This window comes from Cyprinus carpio, chromosome B21 (genome assembly GCF_018340385.1).
Source record: "Cyprinus carpio isolate SPL01 chromosome B21, ASM1834038v1, whole genome shotgun sequence".
NCBI classification, from domain to species: Eukaryota; Metazoa; Chordata; class Actinopteri; order Cypriniformes; family Cyprinidae; genus Cyprinus; species Cyprinus carpio.
The window spans coordinates 691,705-715,438 of NC_056617.1; the positions used below are offsets into that span (position 1 = coordinate 691,705).

The 23,734-nt window shown below is 42.2% G+C and overlaps 1 protein-coding gene across 1 annotated transcript in view; it reads right to left on the reverse strand.

The window, feature by feature from the left end:
• Window positions 1-9,160: 9,160 nt before the first annotated feature.
• LOC109062380 (tumor necrosis factor receptor superfamily member 14-like) overlaps window positions 9,161-23,734 on the reverse strand; it is a 31,626-nt gene continuing 17,052 nt past the window's right edge. The window contains exons 2-5 of the mRNA XM_042748498.1: window positions 17,329-17,380; window positions 16,779-16,966; window positions 9,364-9,489; window positions 9,161-9,243 (exon numbers count right to left, since the gene is read on the reverse strand). Of these exons, the coding sequence (XP_042604432.1) occupies window positions 9,161-9,243; window positions 9,364-9,489; window positions 16,779-16,905 (336 nt within the window). The 5' untranslated portion in view covers window positions 16,906-16,966; window positions 17,329-17,380. The remainder of the gene's footprint in view (window positions 9,244-9,363; window positions 9,490-16,778; window positions 16,967-17,328; window positions 17,381-23,734) is intronic.

Sequence of the window (23,734 nt, forward strand, 5' to 3'; positions counted from 1 at the left end):
GCTAATGACAGCGAAGGTGTGGACGTTGGTAGTAATGTGCTGGAGGAGGCAGACAGCTTAGCCATAACTAGCTCGTCTGATGAGGGACAGACGGAACAGCAGGGAGAAATATTACCCTTAGAAGGTGAGGAAATATGTCACGATCCCGGCAAATGGCCAGCAGTAATAAATCCTGGACTTAAAGACACTTTGGTACAGGGAGGGCCACATCAAACCAAAGGAATTATTTTCCCAAAAGACAGTTGGAACAGGAGATTTTCAGAGGCTCGTTACAGTCGCACATTAGCTAACGGGGAGAAACTTGACAGACCATGGCTGGTTTATTCGATTAGCAAGGACACAACGTTTTGCTTTTGTTGTAAACTTTTTTGTGAAAGCGAGAGAAAGTTTGCTCTGGCTAAAGACGGTGTTAAAGACTGGAAAAATCTCTCCAGCATACTGAATTCACACGAGAAGTCAAGTGAACATCTGGAGTGTTTCCATAAATGGAAAGAGCTGGACACAAGGTTGGCCACTCAAAACACAATTGATGCGCAAAATCAGCGTAAAATATTATGCGAAACATTTCACTGGCAGCAGGTGTTGGAACGTTTGGTGAGTATTGTGAGAGTAATGGCGATGCAAAACATGGAATTCCGTGGCAGCACAGATCATTTATATGAACATAACAACGGAAATTTCTTGAAACTTGTAGAGACGATTGGACTGTTTGATAGTGTTATGGCAGAGCAAGCACATCAGAAGAATACAGTCTAAGGAAACTCATGTTCATTACTTGGGCAAAGAGATTCAAAATGAAATCATAGGAATGCTTGCATCTCAGATTCAGCAGGAAATTCTCAAAATGCTCAAATCAGCCAAATACTTTTCGTTAATCTTAGACTGCACACCTGACGCGAGTAGAACGGAACAGATGACAGTTGTTGTGCGCTTTGTGACAGCACTGGAAAGTTGTGTGGGGGTTAAGGAGCATTTCTTAGAATTCACGCATTTAACGGATTCTACCGGTGCTGGCATGACAGATGTCGTGGTTAAGAAACTTGGCGATCTAGGGATTGACATAATGGATATGAGAGGTCAAGGATACGACAACGGATCAAATATGCGGGGGAAACACAGTGGTGTCCAAAAGAGAGTGCAGGACATAAATCCAAGGGCATTCTATGTCCCGTGCAGTGCTCACTCTCTTAATTTAGTGGTGAATGATGCGGCATTGTGCTGCCTGCAGGCTGTGGAATTCTTTACAGTGATACAGGAGGTCTACAACTTTTTTGCCGCTTCCACTTCTCGCTGGCAGGTGTTTAAAACGGCACATAGGTGACAGTGGCCTTACAGTTAAGCCTCTCAGCAATACTAGATGGGAAAGCAGGATTGAAGCACTCAAAAACCTATTCGTCACCATTTAGGAGATGTTTATGACGCTCTTCTATCAATAGCAGAGGATGATGCCCTGACAGGCGCTTGTGGTGTCAGAGCCAGATGTGAAGCGAGAGGCATTGCGACCAAAATTAAAACGTATCCATTCCTGTGCAGTATCATTACATGGTATGACATTTTATATGAAATAAATATTACCAGCAAGATACTGCAGATAATGAACATTGACATTCCACATGCAACAGAACAGCTGAACGCGACAAAGCAATTCCTTGTGGAATACCGCACAGACAGTAATTTTGACAGAGTGCTGTCCAGCGCAAGACAATTAGCTGATGAGTTGGAAACAGAGGCCGTCTTCCCTTCACAAAGTGCAGCGCGACAACGAAAAAGAAAGAAAATGTTTACTTATGAAGGAGATGAGACACCTGTCATGGACACAAAAAAAAAACTACAGGGTGGGCTTCTTTAACCAAGTGCTCGACTGTGCCATCCGTTCCGTGGAAGAGCGCTTTTCGCTGCATCGAGATGGGCGCGTATTTGGATTTTTATATGACATCGCATCTCTCAAAGAAAAGGAGAATGCAATAGTTCTTCATGATTGCTTAAGACTGGAAAAGGGCCTGACTCATTGAGACTCACGGGATGTTGATGGGCATGAATTGTTTGAAGAGCTGACTGCTTTGGGCAGACGCCTGGTTGCTGGATCTAAACCACTGGATGCGCTTAAATTCATCTGTGAAAAAGGGATGGAATCAATTTTTCCAAATGTTTTTGTAGCATTGAGAGTGCTTCTCACTCTCCCCGTCACTGTGAGCTCTGGAGAACGCAGTTTCTCAAAGCTTAAACGGATTAAAAATTATCTCCAAAGTACAATGACACAAGACAGACTTAATGGACTAGCAACAATTGCAACTGAGCTCAAATGCTCAAATGAACTTGCTGAATAAGTTAAATTCGAGGACGCAATCAAAGCGTTTGCGCCTGCGAAAGCACGACGCGCACGCTTCTGAAATGTAGGCTATTAGTTGTGTGAATGTGTATTTGTGTGTATCAGTCAAGGAAAAATTGAAACCTCCAGAACTTATGAGCTAAACAGATGTGTGCATATGTTTAGTTTTATTCTGTACACTAGCTATCTATTATAAAACAGAAATGATATGCAGCTGTTGCACTGTGTACTTTTTTCACGTTGCAGAATGAAAAATAAAGTCTGAAAACATGCTTGCACGTTTTTATTTTAGTGTAATTTTACAGATAAAGAAAATATTAATTTGTTTACATGCATCTTAAGGATTGCGCCGGCCCTGGGTAGGTGTATAGTAAAAAATAATTATACAGCTTTTGAAAAAGATCAATTAAACTACATGATCTTCAGAATGTTTACTGTGATGGTAGGTTTAGGGGATGATACTGTATAAAAATCATTAATATAATGTAAATATGAATATAAAAGGTTTTAAATATAATTGATTATTGTTGTTTGTTTTGTTTTGTGTATGTGGAGTGTGTGTATAAAATGTGTATGTGATGTGTGTTTGTCCAGTGTAGCGTGTATTTTTAAATGTTTTATTTTATATTTTTTTTTGTTATTGTTTGAATGTACATTTTTATATTTTTAGTGATTAAAACTAGTGTAAATGTTTTGGTTTGTTTTATATCATGTGAGATCGCATAATTTATTTATTTTCATTTAAAAGAAGAAAATAAGACTTGGGGACGATACACGTGTGTGTGAGAGAGACAGAGAGATCACGAGAGAGGGGTGAAAAGAGACATAAATGCAACAGGATACCCGAGCGTGTGGTCCACAGATGTGTCTACGGTGTGTGAGAGGGTTTAGAGGAGAGACCATAATATTGATGAATAACCGACACAGAAAACGCGAAATGGTCACGTCGTATGGACAGCTCACATTTTTTAAGACAAAGGTGTAGTGTAAAGAGATGCGAATTGACTCGTCCCCAGAATGACGGGAGCGGCTGTGTCTAAGACACACACACACACACACAATGTCTGTCAAAAAAAAAAAAAAAAAAATAGAGAGAGACAGAGACAGAGAGAGCACGATTGTTCAATTGAACAATATTCATCTACCTCTAAGAGGAAACTTTTATCTGTTTCTTTATTGATTGTTTTATTTCCATTTAATTATTAGGATTTGTATTTAAAACCTTTATTATATCGCTGTGAAATGATTTATACAGTCAGCCGATTATATTTGAGGGTACGTACACTCATATTATGATATGAGTTTACATTATCTTGTTCTTGATTAATTTTTTCGCATGCTGTCCGTATTTTCACAGCGAAACCTCACCGAGCACAAATTACTGTTGTACGGCTTTCTCTGCGCCAAAGTCAGGCTTTCCATCATCTCTTCGTCCCATTCCTTCTCGGGGGTTTTAGGTGAGTATAAGAAGTCCATGTCTATGTATTTTTCACAGCTCTTTTCTGATTTCCTCAGAAATTCGAGGGGGGCCTGTATTTAACTAAGCGAATGCAATCTGATGCTGCCGCTGCTGGGTAAACCCCACCCCGTGACGGATCATTAAATCTTTCACCCTAAAGCCCCTTTCACACTGCGATTCCGGCAAATACACGGGTAATGTGTCCCGGCATTTGTACCCGGGTCGCTAGATTTTGCACTTTCACACTGCCAGTGATTACCCGGAATATGTGCGTGCATTCACACACAACCCGTAAAGGTCCCGTGAATACACGTGATATCAGGGTGTGACGTGTAATGTACGAGTCGAAAGCGCTAGGCACGTTAACTTTCACTGAAGCTGGCGAACGATCTCAACTTCAGCGCGGAAAGTAAGGAACTAACTGATCTCTGCTTCGTTACAGTTTGCGCATATTTGTTTCGTCGCGAACGTTGATCTGCCTTCAAAACACACTAAAAGAGTCGCGCGATAACGCGGATCATCACTACGACACGGCATTAGTTCTGGCTTTTGTTCACACAGCGCTCGTTCCGAGACTGAACCCGGCAATGTTACTAGGTCCCTGACCCAGAATCAATCCCGGGACGTGTTTGCGTTCACACAGAAAGTCGACCCGGCAATGTTCCGGCAATTTGCCGGGTCCGACGTGCAGTGTGAAAGGGGCTTAAGTGAAAAAACAGGTGTTGCGTCACATACCGGAGGTCCAGTATTTATATTACAAACAGATGTTTTAACACTTGTCATTAGGTTAATCCCTAATGACATATTACAAAACAGATGTCATATCACAGCTGCCGATCATTCACGGATGTTGTAAATATTGAGTCATTTCACGGATGATGACATATAAACATGATCTATTACAAATAGACGTCATATCACATGTCATAACTACAGCTGTGACTGTTAAAAGGTCAAAGCCACGTGGGTGGTCGGGGTGGGGGAGGGGTAAAGGTCAAAAGTTCAAAGTCATCAATCAAATTATGACGTTTGCTGCAGTATAGGTGTATGATCCTAATTTTTTGAGTGAAATTATTTATTAATAATTTTCACATTAAATAAAAACTGATTACAATTTGCAGTGTTTATCACACTATTGTACTTTAATGTTTAATGAGGGAGTTTGTTTTGAAAGGCTTTTATTTTGTACAAAATGGCACAAAGTCACGCTTGTGGTGTTCCCGGTCAAAAATTACCCGGCCTAAAAAAATAGCTTATAAATCACTCATTATGCTATATTATCACCAAATATTGGATTCAATCTTTTGTCAACTTCTTTTCTTTCATTTAGGAATGGTTTTGTATTTATATTTGCATCTGATTTATCGTAAGCCTCATTTATCTGAGAGTAGGCACCTAATTTTTTGAGTGAAAAAAGTATTATTTATTAATAATTTTCACAATATTAAATAAAAACTGATGAAAATTTGCACAGTTTATCACACTAGTGTACTTTAATGTTTAATCAGGAAGCTTGTTTTGAAAGGCTTTTATTTTGTACAAAATGGCACAAAATCACGCTTGTGGTGTTCCCGGTCAAAAATTATCGGGAACATAAATATTTATATATAATGCTTTTTTCACTCAAAAAATTAGGTGCCTACTCTCAGATAAACAAGGCTTACGATTAATCAGATGAAAATATAAATACAAAAACAGTCCTAAATGAAAGAAAGGAAGTTGACAAAGAGATTGAATCAAATATTTGGTGATAATATAGCATAATGAGTGATTTATAAGCTATTTTTTGAGTCCGGGTCATTTTTGCCCTGGAACACCACAAGTGTAACAAGGTGAAAAAACTCCCCCCAAAAAGTACGAAAATGTGATAACATCGGGGAAAATAAAATCTTCTCAGGGCATAAAATACCCGAACACCACATGAGGGTTAAACAAGGTGAGAAGTACGACCCAAATAATTATAGAGGCATCACAGTGAGCAGTAACCTCGGAAAACCATTCTGTTCCATCATTAATGACAGATTAATTCAGTTCATCCAAGAACACAGGATTTTAAACAATTGTCAAATTGGATTTCTGCCTTAATAGAGAACTTCAAATCACATTTACACACTCCACATGCTTTTACAAAAATATGTTCATCAAACAAAACAAGGACAAATATTTGGCTGTTTCAGTGATTTGAAAAAAAGCCTTTGATTCAGTATGGCACAATGGACTTTTTCTAAAACTAATTCAAAGCGGAATAGGAGGAAAGACATATGACATCATAAAGGACATACAACGGGAACAAATGCTGTGTCAAAATCAATAACGGACGGACTGATTATTTTAATGCTGCAGCCTCAGCCCGACTCTGTTTAATATCTATATTAATGAATCGGCATCAGCACTTGAGAAGTCCTCTTGTCCTGGTCTGACCCTCGAGGGCAGAGAAATCAAAAGCCTCCTGTACGCTGACGATCTTCTGCTCTTTCACCTCATGAAGAGGGGCTACACCAAAGCCTCTCAATTATAGAAGATTACAGTAGATCCAAAATTATGATCTTCCAGAAAAAGCCTCGCCTTACAGACAAAAAAATATAGTATTACAATCGAGGTACACTTCTTAATCATGTCACATTATTTGGGTCTCACTATCTCTAGCTTCTGGTCAATCTGATCTGGCAATAAAACATCTGACCGATAAGGCATGCAGGGCTTATTACACGATAAGAAAATCTTTGATCAAATTCAACCCACCTATTAAATCTTTGATTGCATCATCAAACCCATTCTTCTTTATGAATATGAATATGGCTGTGAAATCTGGGGCTCCAAATTTAAATTAAACTATAAACCTTGGGATAAACATCCCAGTGAAATGCTCCACCTGGAGTTCTGCAAGAACATCCTGGGACTCCAGAGAAAGTCCCTTGTCTCGGCTGCAGGGCAGAACTGGGCAGATTCCCCTTCTAGCAGAAATCCAGAAGAGAACAGAGAAGTTCTGGTTCCTTCTGTCAGACACACTGTGCTCTTACTTACAGGACAGGACACCCAGAGAGTGACAAAAACACCAATTAAGTTGAGTTAAGACATGCTCAAGTTAAAGAAATTTGAAAAATAACCCTGGAAGAATACATTCACAGACAGAAAAAGAGAGAGAGAGAGAGATTCATTACTAACGCTGTTCAATCCAGAATCTTAATAGATTTTAATTATTATAAAAATAATTAAAATCTATAAAGATTCTGGATTTAACAGCGTTAGTAAACACTGCATTTAAATCATTGCAAACCACATGATAATTTTTTTCTTTTCTTGTAGTGTAAATTGCCATTTTTGCATGTCCCAATATAAAGTTAAAAAACTGACACTGATACTTACGACTCTTATGAGATTTAAAACCACAAATAAACACCTTCATTGAAAAAAACTCATTAAAGCAATTAAAAATGTGATTTAAAACAGTAAATAAGGGTGTCAGTCTAGAACACTGCATAAATGCATGGTACACAGTTTCCTTTTGTGAACAAAAAGAACAGTTTTGATGAACATCGGAGTTAATTACAGAAACAAAAGTGTTCACTGCAATAGCAACATCTCCAATTCTCTTAGATAATGCTGACTTATACAATACTCTCCACTCAGGTTTTTCACTCTCTTTCAGATGAAGCATACTACACCAAGGTGTATCAATTATTTTATCCAAGACCTTCTTATTAAAGATTTTTACACAGATTTTGTTACAGACCTTTCCAGAAGTAATATCTGACCCCATCACAATCAAACTGTTAACTTCTAAGAAACAGCCTCCACAACTGTCCATTATGAGAGTTAAATACAAGTCTGGAACAGAATCAGAATCTGGATTAATAAACCCCAGTGAGTAATCCAATAACAGTTTCAGATCTTTCTCAGACGAAGCGGTCCTCCACTTGTCAAGTGCTCTGGAGACCAATCGAGTAGATCTCAGCTTCTCAGTCACTGAACTCACGTCTATAAAGTTAGCTCCAGAGCTGAGAAGATTCTCTTCTGTCACAAAGTAACTCAGTTCACTGGACGAGGCCAAACATGAGCCAAATATTAATGTCTCGTGCAACAGCCAGAACACAGAGTTCACAGTCCTCTCCTCTGGAATCTTGAACAAGGTCCACACTTTAAAAAGATTTCGATAAAAACCAGGAAACTTGGAGAGTTTCAGCTTCTGAGGATCTAGACACAGTGAGGCTCTTTCCAATCCCAGTCCTTCAGACGCTCTCAGTGTAGAGAAGGGTACCTTCCTCCAGTCTGAGATCTCTGAGCCTGTTAAAAGTCTTTGTGTGAACTCAATTCTGAAAGCAGCTGTTTGACTTTGTAGATTCATCAGTCCAAGTCCTCCTTCTTCTTTAGGAAGGGTCAATACATGTTTTGGTACCCAGTGCAGCTTGTCCCAAAAAAAGTCCATGAAACATGACTGAATCTTTGATAAAACATCTGTTGGGGGATCTATGCAACTTTTTCCTGGCATTTATACAAGTTTAATCTATAATTACAAGTCCATATCTTGGGTTGCAACTGGATTTAATCCACTATTTTGCTTATTTTTCTTCATTACAATAATTACAATTATGATAATAAATAACAGCGAACACACTCCACACAGAATCAGTGTCAGTAAATATGAAGGTGGTCTATCACTGCACTCAGCATCAGTCGTATCTGTTCCTTCCTTGAATGTTGTTTTGTCAAGAGATTCACAGCTGTTAGAGAGAGATACAGTACTCAAGATGAACTACAAATATATCTCTTGAGAAAAAAAATCTACTGAAGTGATTAAAAACAAAAAACAAATTTAATTTAAGAAGGTGTCAGTGTTTTAAAATATTAATACTTACTTTGTATGCAATTTGCAGAATGTACCATCTGAATATGAACTAGCAGGACAGTAATCACACACTGTATCTCTGAACTCTGTTCCTATACAATTACAATTAAAAATACAGCATCAGTACATGAGCAATACAGACAGTGACAGATCTCACAGATGATGACATCATTATTCAGTATAGTATCTGACACACTAAATAAATCTTCACATAACTAATATTCAGCCTGATCATACTTTAGTAGATTTGTTCAGGTGGTTTTAAGAGACACAAGCAACCAATGTCTATCATGAGGAACCACATAATACTTTCCCCAGGTGCAATAAATTGTAAAGCTGCTTTAGAACAACATGCATATTTTCATAATTGAGCTATTTAATATAAATGCAATCAGAGTTATTGTTCTTAGTTTTTATGGATGTACATTAAAGCTGCTTGACTGATAAAATTATGTTATGTCAGACATTAGATAGTTTACACAGATTAGGATTTATGTTTTATGGGACTTTTGATGTTTTAGAGAGATTATATTAGGTTGTAAGCAGGCAGAGGTTCACACACTGTATCTGATGTTAATGTACATGCCTGCTTTACTCTCAGCCCATTACCTTCAACAAGAAAGAAAACTAATGAGTCAATTGAGTCCAACAGCTAGAGAATTTTTTTTTTACAATATATTTGAAAACATGAAACCATGATTAGTCACTAAGAAAGAAAGTTTTACTCACTCGGATCACAGACAGAACACGGCAGACATTCTATAAATCCATTCGGAACATGAGTGTAAGTCATCATGGGACATGAATCACATGTTGTGCTTGTGAACTCATCACAGTGTTTATGAACTCGCTTTCCTAGACAATATCAAAGAAAATTGCCAGCACATTTATTATTCATTATTTATACATGCCATATGTGCATAACTTTTACATTTATTTGTAACTGTACATGTTGAATTTATTGCATGTCTGTATATTTCTAAAAACCGTGTAGACTTAAAGGGGTCATAGGATGCCCATTTTCCACAAGTGGATCTGATTCTTTAGAGTCTTAATGAAAAGTCTCTAACATAGTTTGGTTAAAATTTCCCAATGGTAGTGTAAAAAACACCTTTTTTACCCTGTCAAAAACGGCTCTGTTCACAGCAAGCTGTTTTGTAGCATGTTCCTTTTAATGTTAATGAGTTCTGCTGACCCCACCCCTCTCTTCTGAGCTGCTAATTAGCACATTATTAGGAAAGGCGATTTGCAATGATTCATTAAAAAAAACCTTACATTCACTTGTGTTGGTGAAGCTGGATCACAAATAACTTGCGCAAACATAGACTCATTTAAGTAGATCAGGGGTGCATTCTCTTCAGAAATAAACGTAAGCCACTGCATCTTCAGCAGCTCAGATGTCAGTAAATGACGACTGCTATGTAGGGGTTTATTCCCTTCAGAGACATTTGGAATCCTTCAGAGGCTCAGATGTCAGTAAAGTGGTTTGTTGGTTTAAGAGTGGTGGGCTGATGACAGTCACTCAGAGCGGAGGTGTATTCCAGAAAGTGGGTTTTGTTTGTTAACCCCAGAAAAGGGAAACTCAGTATTTTAGATTCCAATAAAAGACAAAACTAAACCTCTCTGTAAGTTACTGTAGTTATGTGAACCTAACCTGGTCTGGAGTAGGTTTTCTTCGCTAAACCCAGAGTTCCCTTTCAGTCGATCACGTTCTACATTACATCAGAAAGAGACTGTCAAATGGGGTCTCGCCCGAGAGCCCAATCACCTTCGAGTGGTAACAAAACGAGCCAATGGTACACAATGTACTTTGGTCTGCAGGATTTGCATCGCAAACTCCGCCCCACTGTGTGGGTATATAAGAAGCAGTGCAAGCAACTCGCATTCAAGCTTTTGCTTCAGAGCCGAGCACCTCGCTTGCTGCTTTCACCGGAGTGTTTACAATCGAGTCATCTGGTGTTGGCGTTACGGCGCGATTCAGCGGTTCGTCTGAGCTTCCTGCATTCAGCTCCCGCGTTCCCCTGAGCACTTCAGCACCACTGAAGGAGCTATTTCCTATTTCTAAAAGAGAAACGGGTTGTGTTTGCGTCTTTTTAAAGATGTCATTCCACCCGTGTTTCTGGGTGTGGTCGATATATAGCTCCTCGTGACGGCCACGATCATTGTGTCACGTGTTTGGGCTTTCTGCACGCTGAGACTGCGTTCGTGGATTACTCATGTTCTCATTGCGGGGACATGACCATCTCGGCGTTAAGATCGATACTCGATTACCTTAAAAGGTATAGAGTCCTCTCTGCCACACCCCGTTCTAGCTCCTCTTCTCGTAAGAGGGCTACTTCGGCTGGTGGCCAGGGTGATCTGAGGGTTACCGTGTGGGCTTCCCCGACGAGCCAGCCTCCTCAGGCCACACCCCCCTCACAAACGGCGCAGCCAGTTGAGTTTCCGGATGAGTTTGCTGGACCCTCTCAGGCTCCTGACATCTCATTCGGGGCTCAGGAGGAAGACCTAATGTCGATCGCCGCATCACAAGGCGGGCTTGAGTCCTCGGGAGATGAGGATTCGCCTGCGTTGCCTCCCTCGAGAGTGCCAGCGTTGCCCAAGTCCAATCCCGAATTGACGGCCTTGCTTTCCCGGGCAGCTGAGAGCATCAGGCTTGAGTGGAATCCTCCACACTGTCCCGAGCGCTCTTGGCTGGATGATTGGTTCCTGGGGGCTGCTCGTGCTGATCGCCCGCACCCCCCGCTGGTTCCTTTCTTCCCGGAAGTGTACAAGGAAGTGACCAGTTCATGGAAGGCACCTTTAACTGCCCGAAACCGTTCTGGTGCTTCCTCTGCCTTCACGGAGCAGCCAAGGGGTATGCTGGGATTCCCCCAGTGGAGCGCTCTGTTGCGATGCAACTGTGTCCTCAGAGCACCTCCGTATGGCGTGGTGGTCCCAAGCTTCCCTCTAAGGCCTGTAAGTTCTCATCCACGCTTGTGGCCAAGGCTTACAGAGCTGCGGGTCATGCCACTTCTGCCCTGCACGCCATGGCCACCCTTCAGGTCTACCAGGCCAAGGTGCTCAAAGAGTGCTGACCCAGGGGTTTTGTAGGAGAAGGTTACTGCGCGTTCCTTGGGTCAGGTGATGTCCACCTTGGTGGTCCAGGAGCGCCACCTATGGCTAAACCTGGCGGACATGAGGTAGTCTGATCGGACTCAGCTCCTCAACTCCCTGTTCTCCCAGGCTGGCCTCTTCGGCGATGCGGTGGAGAATTTTGCCCAGCAGTTCTCTGCCGCCCAGAAGCAGTCTGAGACCATCAAACACATCCTGCCACGGCGGCCCGCTGCTGCCTCCACACTGCTGCTGGCGCAGCCACCTCAACCTCGTCGTCGAGGGCGCCCCCCTGTGGTATCCTCCACTCCCGCTCGGCCACAGCAGCAGCCTTCACCCTGGCCGCAGCAAGGAGATGGCCACAGAAGGGCAGCACAGTCTGTCTCTGCCCCTAAACCTGCCAAGTGTCAGGCCAAGCAGCGTTCCTGAGACGGGCGACCCGGAGTTGGGGATGTCAGCTCATCGGGAGATGGTAGCAGGACCACTCCTTCCCCCGGAGGAGGACCAGGGGAGATTCCTTTGTTCTCGTTTTCTTTTTGTTTGGCCAGTGGTACCCTACCTTCGTTAAAAGAGCTGTTTCCTCTACCTCCGGGTCCCAAGAGGCCGCAGATGTGAGTTGGGAATTTGTTTTGTCGCTGGTCTCTTGGCTGTGTTTCCTTGTCAGTTTCCACGCAGAGCCGGCTCGAACACGCATTGCCTTCTCATGCCCTCTTTGCCACTCGGAATCAGACGAGTGCTCGCACTCCGCCCCCGCGGAGGGATGCTATGCCTCCCATGCTGGGGCTGTCTGTTCCGCCTCACTGCCCCACTGTGGGTATGCCTGTAGTTCCCTTGACCCCACTGGATCGGTTTCTGGGAGCCTGGCTAGAGCTCCCTAGGCCATCCCGCTGACTCATCCGAACGATCATGCTTGGCTACGCGATTCAGTTCGCCCGGCGTCCCCCCAGGTTCCGGGGTGTTCGCGCAACAATGGTGGGCAAAGACGCTCCTGTCATGCGTGCTGAGGCCGCGACCCTGCTGGCAAAGAGCGTGATAGAGCCGGTCCCTCCAGCCGGCATGAAGTCCGGCTTTTACAGCCCCTACTTCATAGTACCCAAGAAAACAGGTGGGTTACGGCCAATCCTGGACTTGTGTGCCTTGAACTAAGCTCTTCACAGACTTCCGTTCAAGATGCTAACACCCAAGCGCATTTCCGAATCCATTCGTCCGTTGGATTGGTTTGCAGCAATCGACCTGAAAGACGCGTACTTTCATGTCTCCATTCTTCCTCGACACACACCGTTTCTTTGGTTTGCTTTCGAGGGGCAGGCATATCAGTACAAGGTTCTCCCATTCAGGTTGGCCCTGTCTCCCCATGTCTTTACAAAAGTCGCTGTGGGAGCCCTGGCTCCTCTCAGGGAACAAGGTGTCGGTATCTTCAACTACCTCGATGACTGGCTGATTCTAGCTCACTCTCGAGCACAGTTGTGCGAGCACAGGGATCTGGTGCTCAGACAACTAGTCCCGTCTGGGTCTTCGGGTTTGGTGGTTAAGTTTGGGACTCTCCCCTGTGCAGAGGATCTCTTTTCTCGGTATGGAAATAGACTCGGTCTCCATGTTCGCGCAGCTTACGAGCGCGCAGTCACTGCTGAATTGCCGAAGTCAATTTGAGGGCAAGAGAGCGGTTCCGAAACGGTTTCAGAGGCTCCTGGGGCATATGGCGTCCGCAGTGGCAGTAATACCACTCGGGTTGCTCCATATGAGGCCGCTTCAGCACTGGCTTCACGACCGAGTCCCAAGATGGGCATGGCAACAGGGCACGCTCCGAGTGACCGTCACTCCGGCCTGCCTCCGAACCTTCACCCCGTGGTTGGACCTCTCGTTTCTACGGGCTGGCGTTCCCCTAGAACCAGTGTCCAGACATGTTGTTGTGTCAACAGATGCCTCTGCCACGGGCTGGGGTGCCATGTGCAATGGGCATGCTGCGTCAGGTTCCTGGACAGGACCCCGACTTCAGTGGCATGTCTATTGCCTCAAGTTGCTAGAAGTACGGCTTGCTCTGCACCGCTTCAGGGCCCTGCTGAAGGACAAGCATGTTCTGGTCTGTACGGACAACACTGCGACCGTAGCGTACATCAACCGTCAGGGCGGTCTACGCTCTCGCTGCATGTCGCAACTCACCCGCCATCTCCTCTTGTGGAGTCAGAAGAAGGTCGCTTCGTGCCATTCACATTCCGGGCAGGCTCAATCGTGCAGCGGACGAGCTTTCACGTCAGCAGTCTTGCGCCGGGGAATGGAGACTCCACCCCCAGTCGGTTCAGCTTATTTGGGAACACTTCGGAGACGCTCAGGCAGACCTGTTTGCCTCTCCAGAAAATTCCCACTGCCAGTTTGTTCTACTCCCTGACCGAGGGCACCCTTGGCACGGACGCTCTGGCGCACAGCTGGCCGCTGGGCCTGCGCAAGTATGCATTTCCCCCAGTGAGTCTTCTTGCACAGACATTGTGCAAGATCAGGGAGGACGAGGAGCAGGTCATCATGGTTGCACCGTTTTGGCCCGGCCGGACCTGGTTCCCCGAACTTGTACTCCTCGTGACAACCCCTCCCTGGCCAATTTCTCTGAGGAAAGACCTTCTTTCTCAGAGACGGGGCACCCTCTGGCACCCACGTCCCGATCTTTGGAACCTACATGTGTGGGTTCTGGACGGGTCACGGAAGGTTTAGGTACCTTGCCACCTCAGGTGCTAGCTACCATCACCTCGGCTAGAGCCTTGTCTACCAGACACACCTAGGCTCTGAAGTGGAACCTCTTCATCACCTGGTGTTCTTCACGTTGTGAAGACCCCTGGAGATGCCTGATCGGGTCAGTGTTTTGCTTTCTTCAAGAAGGGTTGGAACGAAGGCTGTCTCCTTACACCCTAAAGGTCTTTCAGCTCACCATGACCCTGTTGATGGTAAGTCTCTTGGGAAGCATGATCTGATCATCAGGTTCCTGAGAGGGGCCAGGAGGCTCAATCCGCCTTGCCCTCATCAAGTTTCCTCTTGGGACCTCGCAGTTGTTCTATCGGCACTGCAGAGGGCTCCCTTCGAACCCTTGCTCTCAGCTAAAGTTTTTGTCATTGATGGCTTTGGCTTCGGTTAAGAGGGTCGGGACCTGCAGGCATTTTCGGTTGACGAAGCGTGCCTGGAATTCGGGGCCGGCCAACTCTCACGTTATCTTGAGACCCCGGCCTGTATATGTGCCCAAAGTTCCCACCACTCCTTTTAGAGATCAGGTGGTGAACTTGCAAGTGCTGCCCCAAGAGGAGGCAGACCCAGCCCTGGTGCTGCTCTGTCCAGTACGTGTGCTCCTCACTTATGTAGACAGAACTTAGTGCTTCACGACCTCAGACCAGCTCTTTGTTTGTTATGGAGGCCAGCAGAAGGGAAAGGCTGTCGCCAAGCAGAGGTTATCCCACTGGATAGTGGATGCTATTGTCCTGGCTTATCAGGCTAAAGACCTGCCATGCCCCTAGGGGTGAGAGCTCACTCAACTAGGAGTGTAGCCTCCTCCTGGGCGTTGGTGCCTCGCTAACAGACATCTGTAGAGCGGCGGACGGGGCGACACCTAACACGTTTGCGAGATTTTATAATCTCCGTGTAGAGCCCGTGTCCTCCCGGGTACTCTGTGTACTACGGGCTTGCTGCGCCATTCCACTCCGAGACTGGATACGTGCACTATTCCCCTCAGGTCAGAACCCTGGGTCCCCCCCTTTTCTGGGCAATCCCACATGTATATTTCCACAGTAAGTCTCTTCGTAGCATGTGTCTTTCCCTTGGCAAGCACCTTGCCAGCTCTGTTGTTGAAACTTCCACCCTGCGGGCTGGGTACCTCAGAATTCACGTCTATCACCACCTCTCGGTTGATACCTGCCTTGTAAGTCCTCCTATGAGCAGGCAGCCTGCTAGCATACATCCAGCTGGAAATACTACCCAGTGTATTCTGTGTCAGGTATAGGCCCTCACTCGTGCTGGCCTCACGACAGGGTGCTATCACTCACACGGGTTCTATCACTTATGCAGGTCAGTGGTTTTGTGAGGTTGTGGATTTTTGTGTGTCGTTCTGATTTGTCGTTGTATTTTGACGTATGGTAGTGAATGTCTGGGTTAAGTGTGTTGTCTAGGTTACGTATGTAAGGGAACGGAGACGTCACGTCCCTTTGCCACATAGCTGTTCCACCGAATTCCTCAGCGAAGACTTGAATGCGAGTTGCTTGTGCTGCTCCTTATATACCCACACAGCGGGGCGGAGCTCGCGATGCAAATCCCGCAGACCAAGGTACATTGTGTACCATTGGCTCATTTTGTTACCACTCGAAGGTGATTGGGCTCTCGGGCGAGACCCCATTGTCAGACTCCGTTCCCTCCTTCAGGGAACAAGGGTTACATACGTAACCTAGACGTTTTTCTATGTTTAAATACCTCATTCATTCATTCAGACTGCAAAAATTGCTTTTATTGCTGAGATTTTTGCCTTATTTGAAGTACAAATATCTAAAAATTCATAAATCATGATGCATTTTTTATATAAGAAAAAAATATATATGACATTTAGTCTTGTTTACAAGGCTAAACCAGCGGGGTAAGAAAAATAATCTGATAATGAAAATGGAAACAAGATTATTTTTCTCACCGGCCCACTTTCATTTCCATCATGCAGTCATGGTTAATGTGACAAAAATGTCATCATGGGCGTCGCTAGGCCATTTTTAGGTGGGCTATATTTTTTGTGTGTGTTATTTTTTTTAAATATTATTTTTATGTAAGGTGAATGTAATTTCTGTGTATGGGAGTGTAATTTCTGCTTTGGCATAGCCCACAGAGAAATACCAGATTGGTGGAGGTTTACTTTTAACAAGGCCCTGGCCACAACAGTGCAAACATAGAAGATTATATCACGAGCATATTACAGTTGTGCATTAGTAATAATGAATTATAGAGTTTAAAGCCTATAATCCAAAAGTATGATATGACTCTAAGTATCTGAGTTCATCTATTGTGGGTTTGAGTGAAGAGCAATCTCATACTGGACTTACCTGGATCACACATTGGGCAACACTCTCCATCAATTTCATATTCTGCATTATTACATGCTGCCACACAAAGCACAATGTTCATGAAGAGGAGAGGAAGTAATTTTAAAAGATTATAGAATATACACATATTTGGGAACTAAATAAATCATCTGCAGACGTGATCATTTTGTGCTTCTTGTTTCATGGGCCTGAAAAAGAAATCTGAATTAGATGGCTTTCAGAAAAATAGACAGAAACAAATTGTTCCAGACACTTTTAAATCCATTTTACTAAAATGTATGGGTCTCAAAACTAAACACTAAGTATATATTGAGTGATTATTTTATACATTAATGCAGCAGCAGGTGACACAACCCCTTCAAACAAGAGGAATGACAATTTAAAAAATGCCAATATTTCATATTATATAACATATATTTAAGATTTGAAGATGCTGAATAACTCCATTCACTAGATTTGATCAAAAGACAAAACTACTCTAAATATAGTTCAGTTATAATCTAGTTAATTATAAGTGAGAGGAGTACAAAGGGGATGTTTATATAAATACCAGATGAATCATACAGCAATCTCACATGGGTTTGCAGGTAAAACTCCCAGATCTATAACCAAACAGAAAAGAGGGTGAGTGAAGTACTGTAAAGGTTTAAATCACAAATAACTATAAAAACATAAAATGTTCAACATTTACACTTCATGGTGCATAATGTTTATTTATGCTTTAGTCAATCAGAATACTGAAACCTGAAGTAAAGACATATCTTACTGATTTCTGTTAGAGTATAACTGCTGTTGTATTTGATGTGAGGGTAGAGGAGCCTACAAACTCTTTCTGATTATTGAAGAAGACTTCTGCTGATGAAACTACAAACACATTTCTTAAGTTAAGTTTTCCTTGAATAATTGCATCTCTGAGTCCTGGTCTTCATTAATAATAACTGTCTACAGGTCTACAAAAAACAAGGGTAACTTAAGGTTAAAAATTCTCGGTTGATTAACCCAAAACACATAAAAAAACATAAAAACATTTAGTCAACCCAGAGTATGTTCACAATGAACAAACAAGACATTCTCAACAGAGCACAGAATCTAAACACTAAGTATATATTGAGTGATTATTTTATACATTTCTCTGCTTTGCTTTTTGCATAACTCCGGGTCGTTGACACCAAGCTTCATTGCAATTTCTTTCTAGGAATGAAATACTGTCTCTACATCTTTAAAGTCTGTCCGGATAAATTTGTGCAGCTCAGCTATTCGACACTCCAGTGTATTCAGGAGATGTTGCTCTCCTGTAGGACCTCCGCAGAATGAGGAACGAGGCAACATAACTAGCTAAAAACGTCAGTAATGTTAGTGTGGTGGATCAATGAATGCGGGAGAAGAGGAGAGATAATGTAGATACTGTGTATGTGTGTGTCTGTGTACAGCAGTAAACTGAATACAATGTTAAATATCTCCTTGTTTCAGATGATGAGAGAGATGAGAACTACTGGACTTGTGGACTGAAAGTCAAGGTTAGGGAGTTTAAAAACAGGCTCTCTTAAATGTGTATTGAAAAAAAACCCTGCTGATAAAACCTGTGCTCCATGGACCATATTCATATAACATCTAAGGATAAATGTATCTTAACTGGCTGAGTGAGTTAGATGATTAACACTAAACAGTAGAGAATCAGTCCTGTCTCCCCTGCTGTAAATGTCATGTGCTGTTAAAGTCTTGTGGTGCTTATAATAAATGTTGATAAAACATAAGCATAAGCAGAGGCTGGGAGGGAAAATCAGTATACTCACTACAAAAAATTAGACTACACCACTGCTTACAGCCGTAACCTTTGAGACACTACAGTCTCTAAGCATGCGCAGCACTGCTAAAAAAATTTTTTTAGCATTGAGATAAACAAGAATATAAAATAAGGAACTCACAGTAATTGCAAAACAGTGTAGCTATAGACTTGTTTCCTGCACATAATTCCCCCACTTTCACCAGATTTCATTTCCCCCACAGAACTGGAACAACTCTCTCTTCTACTTTTTTTTTTTTTTTTTTTTTTTCAGCATTTCTGCTGAATTAACTTTCAGCAGAAATCTTTATAATCCAAGGGCGTATATAATTTATTAGGAATCTAGGGACATGTCCCTACAAAATTCCAGTGATTACTAAATTGTCCTTAGCAATAATTTTGATCAAACAAATAAAATATATGTATATTTTTACCACTGTTGTTGTAATTTCATCCACATCTTAAAATAGACAAACCACTGATATTACCAGAGAAGTTAAAGTTAATAGGGATGCATTATGCACCAAATGTTCAACAACCGACATTATTTGGACGAAAATTAAAAAAAGCTCATGACATTTTTAGATTAGATTAGATTAGATTCAACTTTATTGTCACTGCACATGTAAGGTACAAGGCAACGAAATGCAGTTAGCATCTAACCAGAAGTGCAATTAGCAGTAAGTACAGAATATACAAGGTCTACAATATGTACAATAACCATACAGATAAGTATTATGGACATAATTTACAGATTTTAAATACTATCAGCATGATATACAGATAGGTGTACCATGAACATACTATACAGATGGATTATGTGAAAGTGTATGTACACTATAGGCAGAACTATGAACATATGAACATAATTTACACTATTGCAATGGTCAGTAAAGTGCATAGAAAATATTTCAGTGTGCAAATGGATTATTCAGTGTTTCTGGATGAACAGACAGTAGTACAAGTAATAGCAAGTTTACTGTTTTGCTTGTTGTAAATAAATAAATAAATAAATCGGTCAGATGTAGTGATGAAGTGGGGGAGGAGTCTGTGTGTATGGTGTGGGGGGTGTCAGAGGGGGGGGCAGAGTTCAGCAAGGAGACAGCTGTAGGGAAAAAGCTGTTCCTGGATCTGCTGGTCCTTGTCCGGAGGCTATAAATGGGCCTCCCGGAGGGCAGGAGGTTAAACAGTCCATGGTCTGGGGTGAGAGGAGTCCTTAAGAATGCTGCGAGCTCGACGTAGACAGCGTTTCCTCTGGATGTCCTCAATAGCAGGAAGTGGTGTCCCTGTGATGCGTTGGGCAGTTTTTGCCACCCTCTGCAGTGCTTTGCGGTCAGCCACTGAGCAGTTCCCATACCAGACTGTAATACAACTGGTCAGGATGCTCTCGATCGCACACCGGTAAAAGTTTACCACTATGGCTGAAGACAGTTGGTTGTTCTTCTTCAGTGTTCTGAGGAAGAAGAGGCATTGGTGAGCCTTCTTGACCAGGCTGGAGGTGTTTGTGGTCCAGGACAGGTCCTCCGAGTTGGTGGTTCCCAGGAACTTGAAGCTGGAGACACGTTCAACAACCATCCCGTTAATGTGGATGGGGTCATGCGTGCTTCTTTTCTTCTTCCTGAAGTCCACAATGAGCTCCTTTGTCTTACTGGTGTTAAGGAGCAAGTTATTGTCAGCGCACCATGTGGCCAGGTGCTGTACCTCTTCCCTGTAGGCAGTCTCATCGTTGTCACTGATGAGGCCAATCACCATGGTGTCGTCTGCAAACTTAATGATGGAGTTGGATCCATGCACAGGCTTGCAGTCGTGGGTGTAGAGGGAGTAGAGGAATGGGCTCAGCACACAGCCCTGTGGTACGCCAGTGTTAAGTGTGATGGTGGTGGAGTGGGTGTGGCCTGACCGAACATGTTGAGGCCTGTTGGTCAGAAAGTCCATGATCGAGTTGCAGAGGGAGGTGTTAATGTCCAGGTCTCCAAGTTTTGTGGTCAGCTTGGAGGGAATGACGGTGTTAAATGCTGAATTGAAGTCAACAAACAACATCCTAACGTATGTGTTGTTATTGTCCAGGTGTGTGAGTGCAGAGTGCAGCACTGGTGCAGACCGGAAAAAAATTAAACGGTCTGAGAAAGATGCAAAAGCTACTACAAGCACTGACAGCAAGAGACTGTTTAGCACTGCATCACATGTGTTTGCTGAGAAGAGGAAGGTGTGAATTTGTTTGTTTGTGGTTTCTGTATGATGACTGAAATCACCAAATGGCCTTAAAGAGTCATCAAACCCTGTTTCATCACTGGTAGTTTCCACCGGAGGTTTAAAAAACGTGAAAAGAGTAGGCGAGGTGCAAAGTGGAGGATGGGTGTGTGTGTGTAGTGTTGTTTTTGGCAGCCTGTTTTAATTTTAGTCTTAGTCTAGTCTTTGTGTGAAGCTGTCATTTTAGTTTTTATTAGTTTTAGTCATGTTCATACTCTTTTGTCTAGTCTAGTTTTAGTCAACGAAAACCGATGACATTTAGTCTAGTTTTAGACAACGAAAATGGTATTTTAGTCTCTTTTTAGTAATGCGATTCTATTTAACCCAGTCAATATAGTACAAGTACCTAGAAGTATATATGAAACCAAAATTTTATTTTAGCCAAACCTATTTCAAACAAGGTTATCTTATTATATTATTATTAGCTTATAGACTCTAGAATACATCCATTCCAGACACGGAAGACTCTCTGATTTGAATTTACAACATTTATTTTACCAACCAAACATGTTAGAAGTACACACACATAAATTTAAATAAATAAATAAATAAAAATAATAATAATAATAATAATCTGCTAGTTTTTCTCCCAAAGACGAACCTCGGCTGGCCGGCCATCGGTCCCTTTCTCTGTGTTAAGGCTGATTTATACCCGACGCGTCTGCAAGTTTGCTTGGGTGAGCGCGGAAAATATGACGTCATTGCAGTGTTACCGGAAGTTCGCTTTGAGTGCGCGCGAACTATTCACGTGACGGAGTGCACGACATTTTTTTGTAACTTTCCGCATAGCTCCGCATCTGAACATGCAAGAGTTCAGGGCGATTCTAGCCGAACATACACGTCTGTGTCGGCGCTTGGGGGAAGTCGTGGCCTAGTGGTTAGAGAGGTTGATTCCTAAGCCTAAGGTTGTGGGTTCGAGTCTCGGGCCGGCAATACCATGACTGAGGTGCCCTTGAGCAAGACACTGAACCCCCAACTGCTCCCGGGCGCCGCAACATAAATGATACCCACTGCTCCGGGTGTGTGTTCACTGCTGTGTGTGTGCACTTTGAATGGGTTAAAAGCAGAGCACAAATTCCGAGTATGGGTCACCATACTTGGCTGTATGTCACGTCACGTCACGTTTGTGTGAAACAGAAGCAGTTTAATATGAAGTTCAAACTCCATAAGGTGAAGGGGAATTTTTTTTTGCATAGTTTGTCCAAGGCTTCTTATTTGAAGTATGTTTTATTTTTATTGTATAAAATAGAATTAGAATTCATTTAGATATTAATTATATACTATTTGCTTAAAGTTGTCTTGTGTTTGATACGTAATACAGCCAATAGTTTAAGATTGTTTTAAGTTTGTACATAGAGAAATGATTAATTCATCAACTCATTCATCACAAGACTTGTACTGGCAAATGACTTTTAGAGGACAATTACTCCTCGTCGATCCCCTGTCGTTTCAAAGAATGGTACAACGGCAAACGCGACAAGTTTAAAAGCCTCGTCCGTTTGGGAAGGAGCGCTTGCAGTCAGCGGAGCCAGGCGAAAGTATAAATCCCGCTTAACTTTGTTTGTTGACATCTTCTAAATAAATAATGCCGTGAGTGGGACTTGAGGAAGTGATGTCGGTCGCGTCTGCGAAGTGAGACACAGGAAACAGAAATACTGCAAAATAATAATAATAATAACGACTAAACGATACGAAATAACGTGTGATGTCGGTCTTTCGTCACGTTTTGGTCAATGAAAATTAAGAGACATTTTAGCATAGTTTTTATTTTGTAAACCACATTTAGTCTCGTTTTATTTGTCAATGATATTGCATTATACATTTAATTATAGTCATCGTCAAATGACCAGCATTTACGTTGCGTCTCGTCTCGTTTTCGTCACATGATAAAGGTTCGTTTACGACGATATTTAGTCATAATTTTCATTAACGAAAGCAACACTGTGTGTGTGTGTGTGTGTTTTCAAAAATATTTCAAAATGCCCATCTTAATGAGTATTCATGTAAACAGTCGATTTATACTAAACACTGTCGGTTGTAGGCTAGGTGAATGTAAACAGTTAAGAAACAAAACTTGTGTAACAGTTAGATTTGTGCATGAGAGAGAGAAACCTAAATAAACCTGCCGCTGTCTGTCATTAATGTTTATTTATATAATGAAGACCAACCAGTGTTATTTTAAAGTTAAATAGATTATTCGATTTCTGTTGTATTTCTGTACCTGAATATTACTTTTAAACCTACCTGAAAAACTTAAAACACAGTTAATTTTAATTGTATCTTTTTATTGTATTTGTTTGTGGCATTGCTTGTCATTTATCTATTCTTATTTTATCACTGAACTATGCATTTTGTTGGGCTGGAGATCTGGCAACACTGAATGCACAATCATTCATAAATGAAACACTGCTGTGTTTGCTCTGAGATGATGGAGGCTCAGCTGTGAGGTTTATTGGAAATGTTGGACTAAATAGAGCAAAATGAGACAATAGTGTTCTAGAAATTAAAGTCACTTAATATTAACTTGTTTATTGAACTGTTGTATAAAATCTAAATCACATTTGTAAACTTCCTTATAATCATTAAAGTACTGTCCACTCATCTTAGTTAATCGTGATCTCACAAACTTCCATTAAAATCAATGAAGCTCTCTTCACTGTACAATAAATCTCTTGATGAGGGCATCTTACCTCATCTCACTTTAATGTGTGATTCCAAAATAAAACTAATCTAATCATCACTAATCATCTAAATCAATTAACAGATCATTATCCTAAGACAAAAAATACACCATCATCTCAAAACTGGTCTAACAGAATAACTTTCAGAAAAAATTGATGTTCAGATGAAATGTCAAGAATAATTAGAGCATAACCAATCATTATATGTGATGAAGTCTGATCTGACCATTTGTGGTCTGACC